Raw genomic sequence first — 15,143 nt, 5'->3', positions numbered from 1 at the left:
AACTTACTGGTTACAATTAATCAGTATTATACCACTTTTTTTTTTTTTTAATGCTTACCAGATAATCCTAAACCCAAACCAAATTGACTGCTGTCAAGTCTGACGCAGAGCATGTAAGACAGAGTAGAACTGCCCCATAGGATTTCCAACTGTAATCTCTACGGAACTAGGCTGCCACATCTTTCTCGCTCACAGAGGCTGGTGGGTTTAAACCACCGACCTCTCAGTTAGCAGCTGAGAACTTAACCACTGCACCACCAGGGCTCCTTTTGTATATCACAGGTACGTATCACATAGATTTTTAGGACGGTGCCAAAAAGAACCAACCACAGTCTCATTGACAAGCTGAGGAAACAATAGGCAGCTAGGCTTTTAGAACTAAGTTCAACAATTATTTTATACAATGTCTATTTGATAGGGTATAATGCTCCTCCATCAGCTACACTTTCACAGCAAGGGTGAACTACTATTATGTTCAGTATTTGAGATGGTTTAAAAAATCTGAGTAATTAGTATGATTCTTAATGCCTCCCCCCATTCCAAAGTGAAGCCATAATCAAATGGATACAATGAAGTCCTAGGCCACGAAACAAATAGCCTATTAAGTGTTCCATTTCAAGAAAAAGATCTTGAAGTACAGAAAAATTTTTCAGTTTGAATTCACTAATTCATAACAGCCTATCCTCAAGTTTACCCTTTCATTATCTAAGAAATATTCTAGGTAAACTAATACTTTACATAAAATTGCAAGGAAGATGTTTAATTTACTTAAGAACTATAAACAACTAAACATACAAAACTATTTTTAAAAGGGGAAAAAAACAAAAACCAGTTGCCATCAAGCCAATTCCAACTCATGGCATTTCCATGTGCTTCAGAGTAGAATTGCATTCCACAGGGTTTTTAATGGCCATGACCTTTTGGAAATAGATCACCAGGCCTTTCTTCCACGGCACCTCTGAGTGAGTTAAAACTGCCAAACTTTCAGTTAGTGGCTGATCATTTAATCATCTGCGCCAGCCAGGGACTCCTTTTTAAAAGAAAACCCTACATAAATCAAACCAAGTATGTCCTGTTCTTCAACTAATTAGGTATGGTCAAGTTCTATTATATAAACAGATTTCTAAGAGCCCACAAAATTTTTTATATTAGCAACAAAGGTCACCATGAAACAGTGGAAAATAGTAACTCAGAAATTCAGCAATCAAGAAGTGTAGCTCAGGTATGTAATCTAACACTTGGCAAAATTTAAAAAAAAAAAAGCAAAACACTGTCAGTGTGGTAAAAAGGAGCATAGTTATTTTATCATATGGAGAATGTACTACAATAAGCTGAGAAACAATGTCATACAGGGTAAATAAACAATGGTGATGGCATGATCCCTTTAACTCAACATATGCTCATCACTACAATGCACTTCTACGGCCTCAAGAAAAGAAGCAATCGTATCTCATTGTCAAGGTAACTGACACTGGTTCAAATAAGAAAAACACTGAAGATACTAATTTTTATGTATTCTGAAACACTTAACACTGTGGAAAGGGGGACGAAGCAAGGATTTCTAGTGAATTTCTTAGAAAATGCATGTTGCTATACTAAAATAGCTCATTACTGTGCTTACAGTTCTTGTGCAACATTTTGAGCAGCTTCTAATGATGGGACTCGTGTTTCTTATGAGACTAAAGATCCTATGGAATTGCAGTGTTAAACATTTTCCTTGGCTACGTTCAACACCAGATCAGCTTGCTTTTTAAGTACAAGAACGCACAGCCCATCTTCTGACTTAAAAAAAAAGCATCTTCCTGAATGTTAAAACAAAAAAACTCAAAACCACTCATATCTGATAGCCTTACACAACTCAGCATTGTTAGACTGCAACAGAACATCTCTCATTACCTTCATTCTACATGGACATGGTTAGCGCCAATAACTCGCAATGGATGAATGTCTCTACATCATAAAATCAGGTATTTGTGTCAGTAAAAACTTTAACCTTAGCAGGCAACACTGACAAGGAGAAAAGCACTTACTGTATGGTCATAGGTAGATTATTTAACCTTTCTGGATCTCCGCTTCCTCATCTATAAAATGGGGTAATAGAAAACATCCTACCTCGTAGTATTGCCAAGAGGATAAAATAACATGAGGAAGTTCTTTAAACATGTTTAAACATCACAAACATAAAAAACAGCTGGCATGGTGGCTGGCACATATTGAGTGGCAGGTCCTCAATAAAGTTGAGTTCTTTCTTCTTTAAAACTGAACACATAAGTGATGTTATACCTGAATCTCTAAATCATGAGGCTTGAGTTAGAATGAACTCACGTTTGTTAGAAAAACGTTAGCAGGCCTAAAAGAAGACAAAGTCTATCTAGCTCTTCCGGTTAGGCCTACTAGAAAGGATCTTGGCAAGTTTTAAATCAGTGAGAATGAATGCAGAATAAAATAGAATTGATGAAGAAGGATAAGGGGGTTAAAGGCATCACTTAAGGACAGGTTAATAGATACATAAAATATCACTACCGAAATTTATATGCCTATCATAGCTGTAATCAAAATGTTGGTGTCAGCACCCTCATGCTTAGTAGGAAAGAGGATTTATAGGGCAGAAACCATGACACAATCAAAACTCTCACTTGGTCTACCTACAACGAATAACTGATTTACTCTAACCAAGTCAGAAACCTAAAAATGTATCAGTAGTAAAGCTATTTACCTGTCTCCTTATCATCAAGAAAAAGGTAATACCCTATGGCCAAACAACTGGACATTCATATATAGAACCAGCAACTCTGAATATCTCTATTTTTATACTGAAATAAGTATCTCCTGAACATACATTAAATTAACTTTGAAAAATCAGCAAAGACTGACACCATGCTCATGACAGTATTTAAGAGATTCTTCCTGCTTATACAGAAGCTCCAGGCTGATAACTACTTTCTGGCCCCTAGTAAGGCAGTCCCCGGGTTACAAACGTTCCTAACATCCAAGTTATGGACAACTCGTATTTGCCCTTTAATATTATATAAACTTGCCCTTACTTTGAAATGACTGAACCAACCTCTACTCACAATAAATTCTTCATCACAATCACCTTTACTTGCTGCATCCTGCACCTTTTAAATTACTGAAAAGGCTTCCAGCCTTTTTTTGCACTGAAGTAAGGCTAAATAAGAACCGTATGCACCTGTTCCAACTTATCTACAAATTCTGAAAGACACTCAGGAACGGATCTCGTTCATAACCTGGGGACTGCCTTTAATGGTAAATTTCTGAAAAGTCAGAAAGAGGCTCTAACTTACATCATTTGTCTATGCTATAGTGATTTTAGAAACCTGAAAATCACAAGACTGCCTAAAAACTCATGCTAGATGTAAGAGGTAATTCTATGTTTCTTACAGTATTGTTGTTGTGTGCTGTGGGGTCAATTCTGACTCAGCGACCCTCTATGACAGAGTAGAACTACCCCATAAGGTTTCCTAGGTCGTAATTTTTATGGGAACAGATTGCCAGGTCTTTTCTCCCACAGAAGAGCTGGTGGGTTCAAACCTCTGACATTTTGGTTAATAGCAGAGTGCTTAGCCATTGCACTACCAGGGCTCCTTACTTACAGCATGAACTTCAATTATATCCTAAAGACAAGAGGGCTCTGTCTGTCTGTAACTAGGAGCCTTGAGACCACAAATCCCCTGAAATTGTATATAAAATTGTATGTACAAGTTTACTTTGGGGGAAAGAGAGTACATAAAGCTTTCATTAGATTCTCAAAGAGGTACATTAACCAACCACCCCCCGCCCCCCGCACACCTTCCCTCCACACACACACAGTAAAAGGTCTAAAACCATACTGCCATAAGAGACTATCTGGCTGTCAAATCTGAAGATAGGAACACCACACTAAACTAGATGAACAGAGTTATCCTGATATTGTTGAAACCAAAATTACCGAAAGGCTCAATAATGAATTAGTCTTCGTGCACAATGAGAGATTTTCTCAATTACAATACAAAGTATTACTCTACTACTCACAAAGCCATTTGTTAGGAAAGGTGATGCAATAGTTATTCAAGAAAGTGATTGTTCTTTGATTTTCTTCTTATAAAGTTCACTACCAAGCAGTCTGAAACCTTTCAGTCTTCCGTGAAGAAAAAATTTTGTCTTAGGAACTGAATTTGAAAATACAGTGCTTCACTGTAACTTATTTTTTGAATTTTAGAGTTATAAAAAAGCATTATATACTTCATTAGGTCCTTAAATCAAGATTAAATATAAAATACCTTGATTTAAAATCCCTATACTTCTTTGGCCAATTTAATTATTTTCATTACTTTTATATGTAGTGACTGGGAATCACATTTTCTTTTTATGGCAGTAATAACAAAAATAGTTACTATTTACTGCGTATCTACAGTACTTTATATAGTGTTCTGGACACTTTATATACATTATTAATTCTTATAATTCTTCTAACATTATAGACATGGAAAATGAGGCTCAGAAAAATTTAAGTAACTTGCCTGAAATCACAGTTAATAAGCAAGTCAGCATTTGAACCAAAGCCCACACTCTTCTTTATGTGCTGTAAGATCTCTGCCATTTCACAAAAATTTAGGAAAAATATATACATGTGCTCCAAAGAGCAGTAAGTTCAAAAGAGCACCAAATACGAATGAATGATAATAATAAAAAAAAGGAAATCTAGAGCTAAAGAGGCATTCAGAAGGGCATAATCAGCAGATAACAATAACCTTCTATATTACACCACCAGCGCTTATATAGCTATGCAGACCTACTAATATGTAGTTCTCATTCCAAATAGAATTGAAATAGAGGCAAATCCACAACAGGTTTCATATTTTAAATTGTAAAAGAAATGCTCCCAAAAGCGGCAGCATAAGAAAAAGAAAAAAGAGTCAGTTTAGGGTGTCAAAGACAAATAATTAAGTATTTTACAGAATATTAAGTAGATGTTTTTAAGGACTGGGGAAGGGATAACAAAAGAGGGACAGAAAGAGAGGTTAACAAAAAAGAAGCCAAAGACAGAAAAAGCAAATGGATGGAAACAAAAATTATAGAATAGGAAGAAGATATCATCTGTCATACTAAGCCATGACAAAAATAGAGTTTATTTTCCTTTATAATCTTGTCATCATTACCCTGCTTTAAACAGCACACGTAGGCTAGTAGACTAATGATTTCTAACTTTGCTGAAGTGAATTAGATCCACTATAACTAGTGATTAGAGAAAAATTCTACAGAATGGGTTTTGAATCAAAATGCGGCTCCAAATATGTTGGAAAAGAACATGTTGGAAAACAAAAAATTGCTGGAAGGCAAGCAGAGCTGGAAAATTTAAAGGCATACAATAAAAATGCCAAAAGGTGGGTACTGCTTTTCATTCAGGTCATTTACCAATATCTTCAAATTTGACTCATGGCTTCAAACTGCTAGGATATCTAAAAATTAATTACTCTTTTATTTTCTTCTTTCACTCACGTTTCTTTATATCAGAAATTACAATGAAAAACTTGAATTTCTAGAATTACATCTTCTTTTAAATGTGAACTCAGACATAAGCACTCCCTTTCACTGACTGTTCCACAAAGATGGAGAATGGAGTACAAGGTGCCAACAGGACAGGAGTTACCTGCCCTCCCAAAGACCTAAAGTTCATTTTGTCACTCTCAATCTCTTAAACGGGTTTCTTTTTTTTTTTTTTTTTTTGAAAAACTGAAGATAAATTCATTTGGAATTTGAGAAACAAAGTTAAAATCCGAATTCTGGCTTTGCAAAATTGTATTAATATATTTCAACCCTGACTATATGTTTGATTTGATACATAGAGATGTGATCAATTAGATCAAAAAAAAAAAAGGCTCCACAAAATTATTATAAATTCATCCTCTTTCTAAAACACTGAAGAATGAAACTGAGATAAAGAAAAGATAAATAAGATAGTTATCAGAGCATGATGGCTTAGTGATCAGGCAACAGTTCACTACTGGACAGCAGTTTATTGGTTTCTTTCAGCAGTGAAATCTCCTCCTCTTGGGCGGTTTGCATTGGGACTGCAGCTGCATACCTTTGGTGGTATCAGATATGCTATTTAACAAGGCACACATCATATCTCCCTCTAAGTGGTGAGGGTTTAGTATGTGAGCTGGCCTCTGAGTCTTCTTAAATTGATTCTCAAGCTCCAGAAAACCTTGATCTCCTGAGAGGATGGTGAAAGGAATTTGCTTGGGTAGTTGTTCATCCAGACGGCCAGCCTAAGGAGGAACGAATGGCAATGTTATAAAAATCAGCGTTTGAGTTTTAAATAAAGTTACAGCTATTTCAGAATAAACACTTAATGTTAGAAGGTATATTAAGCTTATCCCTAGCCTTCATGAAAGTTTGATATAAAGATCCCCTTCATAAATAAAATATACCACATTTAATAAAATACAACATACCATCAACTACAAGAAGGGCTGTTTAATGTGCCACTAAGAAAAAAAAAAAAACTGCCAAAATTGGAGTACAATAGGAGGTCCCCACATAAAGTTAGAACACCAAAGGGCTACATACTCAATGTAAAGGTAAATAAGAAATAAATATATCATACAGAAAAGGTAAACAAGATCTTGGCACTGAACAGATAGGAAAAAAAAATCTCTTGTGGTATAAAACATAAGCAGCATTCGACAAGTTTGCATAGTAAATTCACATTATCAGTGACTCAAAAATCCTCAAACAGAGAATTTAATTTAAAGTGGGTCTCAGTTTGGTACTTTCTCAAGGTGACTGGCGGAAGCGAATGTAAATCCTGTCTAGGTCAACAGTGACTGTTAAAGGTGCCTCCCAACTTAAGATATGTTAAAATGTGAAAGGTCAACAGTGCCATCTCTTGATCATTCACTCCATCAATAGTTGAGGAGATACTGTGTGGATGAAGGTCTGCTGGGAGCTGGGATACTGCAGTAACTAAGACTGCTATGGGCCTCTGATCTCATGGTAGTTACAAATAGAATCAGATACAGAAGGTTTTATACAAAAATATAGCACTGAAGAATGATCTACACACAGTTCCATTAAAATTCAAGTGAAAAAAAAATCCAAGCACAGAATTAGTGGATCCTAGATTCACATTGCATATTGAATAAAACAGTAACTCACATGCATACATATGGCAAAATCAGCAGCATCTTTTCTTTTACTACAGCGAGGATGAAGGAAGAAACATCCAATTCTGTTCAGGTAATTAAAGATCTTACAGTTGAGTGGAGGCTTCCAATTGGTATTTCCTCCTATTATTTATTTAGAAAAAGCATAAACAACAGTTAAAATGGAGAGGAAATATCAAAAGGCTAGATGTAAGTGAAAATACTCAAGAAAAAATACATACTCGATAAACATTTTTAAAAGGGAAAGTACTAGATTAGAATGTTTTAAAAAAACTCAGTTCTAGCCTAGGGATCACCATCTTCTTGCCTTGAAAACCTTGCGAAACTAGGCCAACCTCCCCCAATTTGTCTACTCATATGAAAACTCACAGCGCTGTTAAGCAAAATCTAAAGTAACAGACAATTAAAATCTAATTTTAAAATCTAGATCTAAGATCTAAAGTGTAGAAAATACTTTGAAATGGCATCATTCTTTAAGCACTACCAGGATCAGCAGTTGGAAAATATGGCCTTGGTGATAGAAACAATGCCGGAGATCGAATGATAGAATTTTGCAAGACCAACGACTTCTTCATTGCAAATACCTTCTTTCACCAACATAAACAGCAACTATACACATGGATCTTGCCAGATGGAACACACAGAAATCAAACTGACTACATCTGTGGAAAGAGATGATGGAAAAGCTTAATATCGTCGGACAGAACAAGGCCAGGGGCTGACTGTGGAACAGACCATCAATTGCTCATACGCAAGTTCAAGCTGAAACTGAAGAAAATCAGAGCAAGTCCACAAGAGCCAAAATACGGCCTTGAATATACACCACCTGAATTTAGAGACCATCTCAAGAATACATTTGACGCACTGAACACTAGTGACCGAAGACCAGACGAGTTGTGGAATGACATCAAGGATATCCTACATGAAGAAAGCAAGAGGTCACTGAAAAGACAGGAAAGGAAGAAAAGACCAAGACGGATGTCAGTGGAGACTCTGAAACTTGCTCTTGAGTGTCGAGCAGCTAAAGCAAAAGGACGAATTGATGGAGTAAAAGAACTGAACAGAAGATTTCAAAGGGCGGCTCGAGAAGACAAAGTAAAGTATTATAATGACATGTGCAAAGAGCTGGAGATGGAAAACCAAAAGAGAAGAACACGCTCGGTGTTTCTCAAGCTGAAAGAACTGAAGAAAAAATTCAAGCCTCGAGTCACAATAGTGAAGGATTCTATGGGGAAAATATTAAACGACACAGGAAGCATCAAAGGAAGATGGAAGGAATACACAGAGTCATTATACCAAAAAGAATTAGTCAATGTTCAACCACTTCAAGAGGCAGCATATGATCAGGAACTGACAGTACTGAAGGAAGAAGTCCAAGCTGCTCTGAAGGCACTGGTGGAAAACAAGGCTCCAGGAATTGATGGAATATCAACTGAGATGTTTCAACCAACAGATGCAACGCTGGAGGTGCTCACTCGTCTATGCCAAGAAATATGGAAGACAGCTTCCTGGCCAAATGACTGGAAGACATCCATATTTATGCCTATTCCCAAGAAAGGTGATCCAATCGAATGTGGAAATTATTGAACAATATCATTAGTATCACACACAAGCAAAATTTTGCTGAAGATCATTCAAAAATGGCTGCAGCAGTATATCGACAGGGAACTCCCAGAACTACAGGCCAGTTTCAGAAGAGGAGGTGGAACCAGGGATATCGTTGCTGATATCAGATGGATCCTGGCTAAAAGCAGAGAATACCAGAAGGATGTTTATCTGTGTCTTACTGACTATGCAAAGGCATTCAACTGTGTGGATCATAACAAATTATGGATAACATTGCAAAGAATGAGAATTCCAGAACACTTAATTGTGCTCATGAGGAACCTTTACATAGATCAAAAGGCAGTTGTTCGGACAGAACAAGGGGACACTGATTGGTTTAAAGTCAGTAAAGGTGTACATTAGGGTTGTATTCTTTTATTTATTTATTCTTGTATTCTTTTACCATACCTATTCAATCTGTATGCTGAGCAAATAATACGAGAAGCTGGACTATATGAAGAAGAACGGGGCATCAGGATTGGAGAAAGACTCATTAACAACCTGCATTATGCAGATGACACAACCTTGCTTGCTGAAGTAAAAAGGACTTGAAGCACTTACTAATGAAGATCAAAGACCATAGCCTTCAGTATGGATTGCACCTCAACATAAAGAAAACAAAAATCCTCATAACTGGACCAATGAGCAACATCATGACAAATGGAGAAAAGATTGAAGTTGTCAAGGACTTCATCTTGCTTGGATCCACAATCAACAGCCATGGAAGCAGCAGTCAAGAAATCAAAAGACACATTGCATTGGGTAAATCTGCTGCAAAGGACCTCTTTACAGGGCTGAAGAGCAAAGATGTCACCTTGAAGACTAAGGTGCACCTGACCCAAGCCATGGTATTTTCAATCGTATCATATGCATGTGAAAGCTGGACAATGAATAAGGAAGACCGAAGAAGAACTGTCGCCTTTGAGTTGTGGTGTTGGCGAAGAATATTGAATGTACCATGGACTGCCAAAAGGACAAACAAATCTGTCTTAGAATTAAGTACAACCAGAATGCTCCTTAGAAGCAAGGATGGTGAGACTGCATCTTACATACTTTGGACATGGTGTCAGGAGGGATGAGTCCCTGGAGAAGGACATCATGCTTGGCAAAGTACAGGGTCAGCGGAAAAGAGGAAGACCCTCAATGAGGTGGACTGACACAGTGGCTGCAACAATGAGGAGCTCAAGCATACCAACGGTTTTAAGGATGGTGCAGGACCGGGCAGTGTTTTATTCTGTTGTGCACAGGGTCGCTATGAGTCGGAACTGACTCCTAACAACAACAACAACAGTGTTTTTATAAATTTGTCAAAGGCTGTTCACTGTATAGAAATGATGGGCAGTCACCAAAATGGTAATTGCCAACTTATCCAGATCAGTACGCTTTCATTCTGAATCCCAACCCTTCTGTTTGTATGCTGTTTTCTATCAGACATGAACTCTATCAGATGCTCACTATACTGTTGTTGTTGTACACCGTTGAGTCAATTCCAACTCATAGAGACCCCATGTGACAGAGTAGAACTGCCCCATAGGGTTTCCTAGGTTGTAATCCTTACGGGAGATTACCAGGTCTTTTCTCCCATAGTGACTGGTGGGTTCAAACTTCCAACCTCTCAGTTAGCAGCTGAGAGCTTAACTATTGTACCACCTGGGCTCCTCTCACTATACAAAACCTCTGTAAATCAAAGGAGCCTCTTCCTCTGGTTCAGTCAACTGTTTTCAGATGAAGCTACACAGTTATGGACAGCCAATAAAGATGAGCTATGAAGTAACTGTGGCATTTTAAAAATAACACTAGTCCCATATCAAGGGGTCCAAGTTCAAAAGCTATTTCTGCTATTTATTAGTTTTCTGGGGGTGGGGAGGGAAGCTTTCTTATATTTTAAGAGAGAAAACTATAATAATCAGTAACTATGTTTTTGTTTTTGTTTTTTATGTGTTAGTACCAAACATAGTGCCTAGCACGGGTAGGTGTTGAATAAAAGCTTTTTTAAGCCGCATCTAAAGATACACAAACTTTGGGCCACCAAATAGAGCTAACATTTTCCATACTACAAAGTAAAGACAAAAAGATTCTAACAGAACAGTTATAATGCACAGTAACAATATTCCAATTACACGCTATGTTCTATCCAGGAAGGATCAAGAGGAGCCCCTTTTAAGTGAACCATGTCTAAGGTGAGAAAAGGGGCTGTCTCAATGTTTTCCTTATTAGCTATACCTTGGAAGCCCCAAATAAATGTTCCTTGGTTAAGATGTCCTGGTAAATGGCCAAAAAAGTTTGACCAGTTATCAAAATCTACAAAGACTATATGAGTCATGGTTCGTAGGTAATCCAAATCTGGAAGCTCGACAGCTTCTTCATCTGATAAGAGAAAAACATTAACATGAGTTCAGTAAGAATTTCCTAAAAACATTTTAATTTCTCAAGTCTAAAAGATATTACAGAAGTAATATGCAGAAATATTAATCTCACATGCTATTCATTTCTATCTAAACCTTTTCATGAAATCCAAACATGTATATGACAGTTTATACCTAAGACATACAAAAAATATCCTGAGTATTTCAGAAACTTGATTGTATACGCTTTCTACAATTATGTACCACTGATCGTGGGTTTTTTTTTTTTTTTTTTTGGTCACTCATAGAAAGAACTTAAAAAAAATTAAAATATACTAGAAGACCACATTTTAAGACTAAATAACCAAAAAACTTGCACCATCCATCAAAGTAACCTGAAAGAATATTTTTCCCCACCAAGAATTTGGCTCTTTTCCTAACCTAGACTACTAACTTATTAGTAACTGTCTGGCTCTGTGATTAAATACACTGGGTAGCAGAAATACATCTTTCTTGGTCCTCTCAGATTGTTCTTTCATTTCTGACCATTCTCCAACTCTAATTCCCCCCTCCCCTTTCCCTTAACTTCTACCTTGACAAGGCCTTAAACTTTCCAGTGGAAGCAATGCAAACCTTAAAATGTTCAATTACTTTTAAAAGTAATAGTTTCTACCTTGCCTAACAGAGGCTCCCTCAAATATACTACTGCCATCCCCTCCCATTTCCCAGCCACCTAACTTCTTACATCTTTTCTCCAAGTTTTCAGTAATTCTAGATTTAGATCAAAGTGCAATCATCTTCTATAAAACACAGAGCAATATAAATTTCCAAAAAGTAATCAGAGGAGTAAAAGCACATGAGAGCATAAATACTCTCTGGAGTAGAGCCCAAGAGGTCTGTATTAAGTGACTCAATCTAACAACATTGCACTCTTCTAGATGTACCTAACCTTATCATATGGAAAAAGAAAAGTCCAGAATAAGTACAACACAAGGGGATCCATACCTCAATTTTCTCCTTGATTTTTTTGCTACCACTTTTAACTCTACTTCTAATGGCTTTTTTAACTATAATAAAGGCTTTGCTTCCAAGTCTACCATAACAAAGTAAGGCCCAAATACGAAAATAAGAATTCTTATGATTTGTTTTCTAAAAACAAAACAAAACAAAAACCCAAACCCATTGCCTTCGAGTCAATTCCAACTCACAATGACCCTGTAAGACAGAGTAGAACTGCCCCATAGGGTTTCCAAGGAGCAGGTGATGGATTCAAACTGTCAACTTTTTGGTTAGCAGTCAAACTCTTAAAAAACTGTGCCACCAGGGCTCCTATTTTTTAAAAGAACCTAGATATTATAAGAAAAATAAAAATGACAGTCATGTCCAGGATAACTTTCAAATCTGAATTTCAAAAAGACTCAACTTTCTTCCTATCTCAAAATTCCCATGCCTTCTCTTAAAAAAAATGACATCTAAATAAATATTATTTAAAGCCAACATATACTTTGTGCCCCTGTGTTGAGAGTGGCTGAAAAAAGTAGTAGAAATATAGATCCCTAAAAAAGAATATTCTGCAGTAATTTACTAATGTATGATACTATTATCTTTTTTGCTTTAAAACTGGATCATCAGTCATTTTCATGATTACTTATTATAAAGACAGTGGTCTACACTACATGTGAAATTTGCACAGACATTACAGTTGTAAAGCCATACCTATATTCTGACAGCTTAGGTCTTTCTCAGCTCCTTTCTCCATGTCTGAATTTTTTGGATAGCTTACCACCTGTTTCGGTTTTCTCTCGGTAGGTGAGGCACTGGCAGTAAACTTGTACAGGCTTGCTTTTTCAGATCCAAAATGAGCTACGCTGGGTTTCTGTAAGAAGCAATGTTTTCTATGGAAGTGCTGCTGAGCACTCTCAGGATCATGAAATGCTTTGGTGCAGGTGCCACACTTGATTACATACTGCTGCTCCTCCTCATCACTCTTTTCTTCTCTGTGCACTTGATGGATATGAGTTTTCATGTCTGCTAAATTCTGTGCTGTTGCTGAACACAAACTGCAGCGATACCATAGTTTACCTTTATCCAGCATGATTTGGAGACATCTACTATAATCTTCCTTTCTGTTGATCTTACAGACATAACTCTCACGGCAACCACAGGTTAACAGGTTGCTGGTCTCTAAAACTGGAAAATCATCCTCAGTTTTAATTGAAGTTTCAATTTTTTCTGACACAAACACATAATCTGTGCTATGGCGCTCCTTGTAATGAATCAAGAAGGCTTCTTCCACATTAAAGATAAGATCACAAAGCCCACAGAAGTATTTAATCTTTATCTCATTGCCATGCTCATCTCGGCAATGTCGGTACAATGTTTCTATCTTGTGAAAAGTCTTTTTGCAATGGGCACAGCTATATCTATGAAACTGGTGACTTGCCAAAGACATGCAGTGCTGTTTGACACATTCCTGGGAATCAAACATATCTTCACAAATTCGGCATTGCCATTTGCCCCTTGGAGGGTTGCTTGCTGGGGAATGATCAATAATAGTAATAGTTGAAGAAGGTTTCTTAGTAGTCGAGTTAGTCCCCGGTGTTGCAGAAGATGATGGTAAAGTTTCACCTCCTACCTCATCCGTCTCATAAAAAAATCTGTGTCCAGTATGAAATTCAGTCACATGTGCCATGATAGTCTCTTTCCGTATTAATTCCTTTTTGCATGTCCGACACCAGAAAAGAAAGTTATTTAAATGTGCTCCTCCATGAATACGACTCATGTGTAAACGGATGACCCCTGAATCTTCACACACCTTTCCACAGACCATACACTTGTAACACATTGTGTTTGCTGAGAAAACATGCTTTTCTACTGCATCTTCACTTGGGAATCGTTGATGGCATTCACAAAACCAGGTTTTAATTGTTGATTTTTCTTTCTGGACACAAACTATACCATCACGGCTTTCATTCTTTAAATTAATCTTCTTTTTTGGAATGGTGCTGTAATCCTGTGTGCTAGATTCTTTAATAGACATAGTTCTTTTAAGTGATGAAAATTTTGATTGATCTAACAATAGATGCAAGTCTGAAGGAGGTTTGTTCCCTTGATTGCTGTGGCAATAAAGTAAAACCGATTCTTCCATTGAAGTAATGATTTGTACTTTGTGTCCTGAATTCTGCTTGTGATTCCGGGTACTGGCTTCATCCACAAAGACTCTGTTGCAATTTGGACAATAACCTCTTAATATGAATTTCTCTGCAACCTGGGCAATACTCTTCTCAGCTACTGCTACAGGACCAGCATTTCGACAACGAACTCTAAATGGGATTAAAAACAAAAAACAAAACCTCTTTCATAAGTATTTTCCAAATATAGGATCTCTGCTCTTTATTGGGGAAATTATAAAATGGCCACTGTACAAACAAGCACTAACAATATTTTTCAATTAAGATGTAGATGATATAATGATATTCCATCCTCTCAAAGTACCTGTGTATTACCTACAATTTGTCTATTTCTAATCCATATACACAAAAGGGTAAAACTAGAATCAGAAGATTAAAACTAGTATCAAATGTACTGATAGTCAAAAGGTGAAAACAACACAAGTATCTATCAACAGATGAATGAATAAACAAAATGTGGTACATACATATAATGAATATTATGCAGCCATAAAAAGAAATGATACATATTACGATATGGATGAACCTTGAAGACATTAAGCTAAGTGAATTAAGCCAGATACAAAAGGATGACTGATGTATGTGATTCCACTTATGAGGTACCTAGAAAAGGCAAATTCACAAAGACAGAAAGTAGACAGAAATTACCAGAGGTTGGGGGAAAGGGGAAATGGAGATGTATTGTTTAAAGGGTGTAGAGTTTGCCTAAGATGATTAAAAAAAAAAAGATGTGGAAATAGAAGTGATAGTTACATATCATTGTGAATATACTAATTGCCACTGAATTGTATACTCACAAATGGTTAAAGTGGTGAATTTTGTTATGAGTTTTT

The 15,143-nt window shown here is 36.7% G+C and overlaps 1 protein-coding gene across 13 annotated transcripts in view; it reads right to left on the bottom strand.

The window, feature by feature from the left end:
* The window catches only part of ZNF451 (zinc finger protein 451), a 140,582-nt gene that overhangs the window by 44,206 nt on the left and 81,233 nt on the right, over positions 1–15,143 (bottom strand). For all 13 annotated transcript variants that reach the window (XR_010322371.1, XR_010322374.1, XR_010322373.1 and 10 more), the window contains 4 exons: positions 12,836–14,442; positions 10,998–11,141; positions 7,162–7,292; positions 6,086–6,272 (listed from right to left, as the gene is read on the bottom strand). Coding sequence is in view for 8 of the 13 variants with exons in the window: in XM_064287658.1 (XP_064143728.1) it covers positions 6,086–6,272; positions 7,162–7,292; positions 10,998–11,141; positions 12,836–14,442 (2,069 nt within the window). In the remaining 5 variants the exon portion in view is untranslated. The remainder of the gene's footprint in view (positions 1–6,085; positions 6,273–7,161; positions 7,293–10,997; positions 11,142–12,835; positions 14,443–15,143) is intronic.

Source organism: Loxodonta africana, chromosome 1 (assembly GCF_030014295.1).
Source record: "Loxodonta africana isolate mLoxAfr1 chromosome 1, mLoxAfr1.hap2, whole genome shotgun sequence".
In the NCBI taxonomy this organism is placed as follows: domain Eukaryota; kingdom Metazoa; phylum Chordata; class Mammalia; order Proboscidea; family Elephantidae; genus Loxodonta; species Loxodonta africana.
This window is presented reverse-complemented; position numbering and strand designations above follow the sequence as displayed.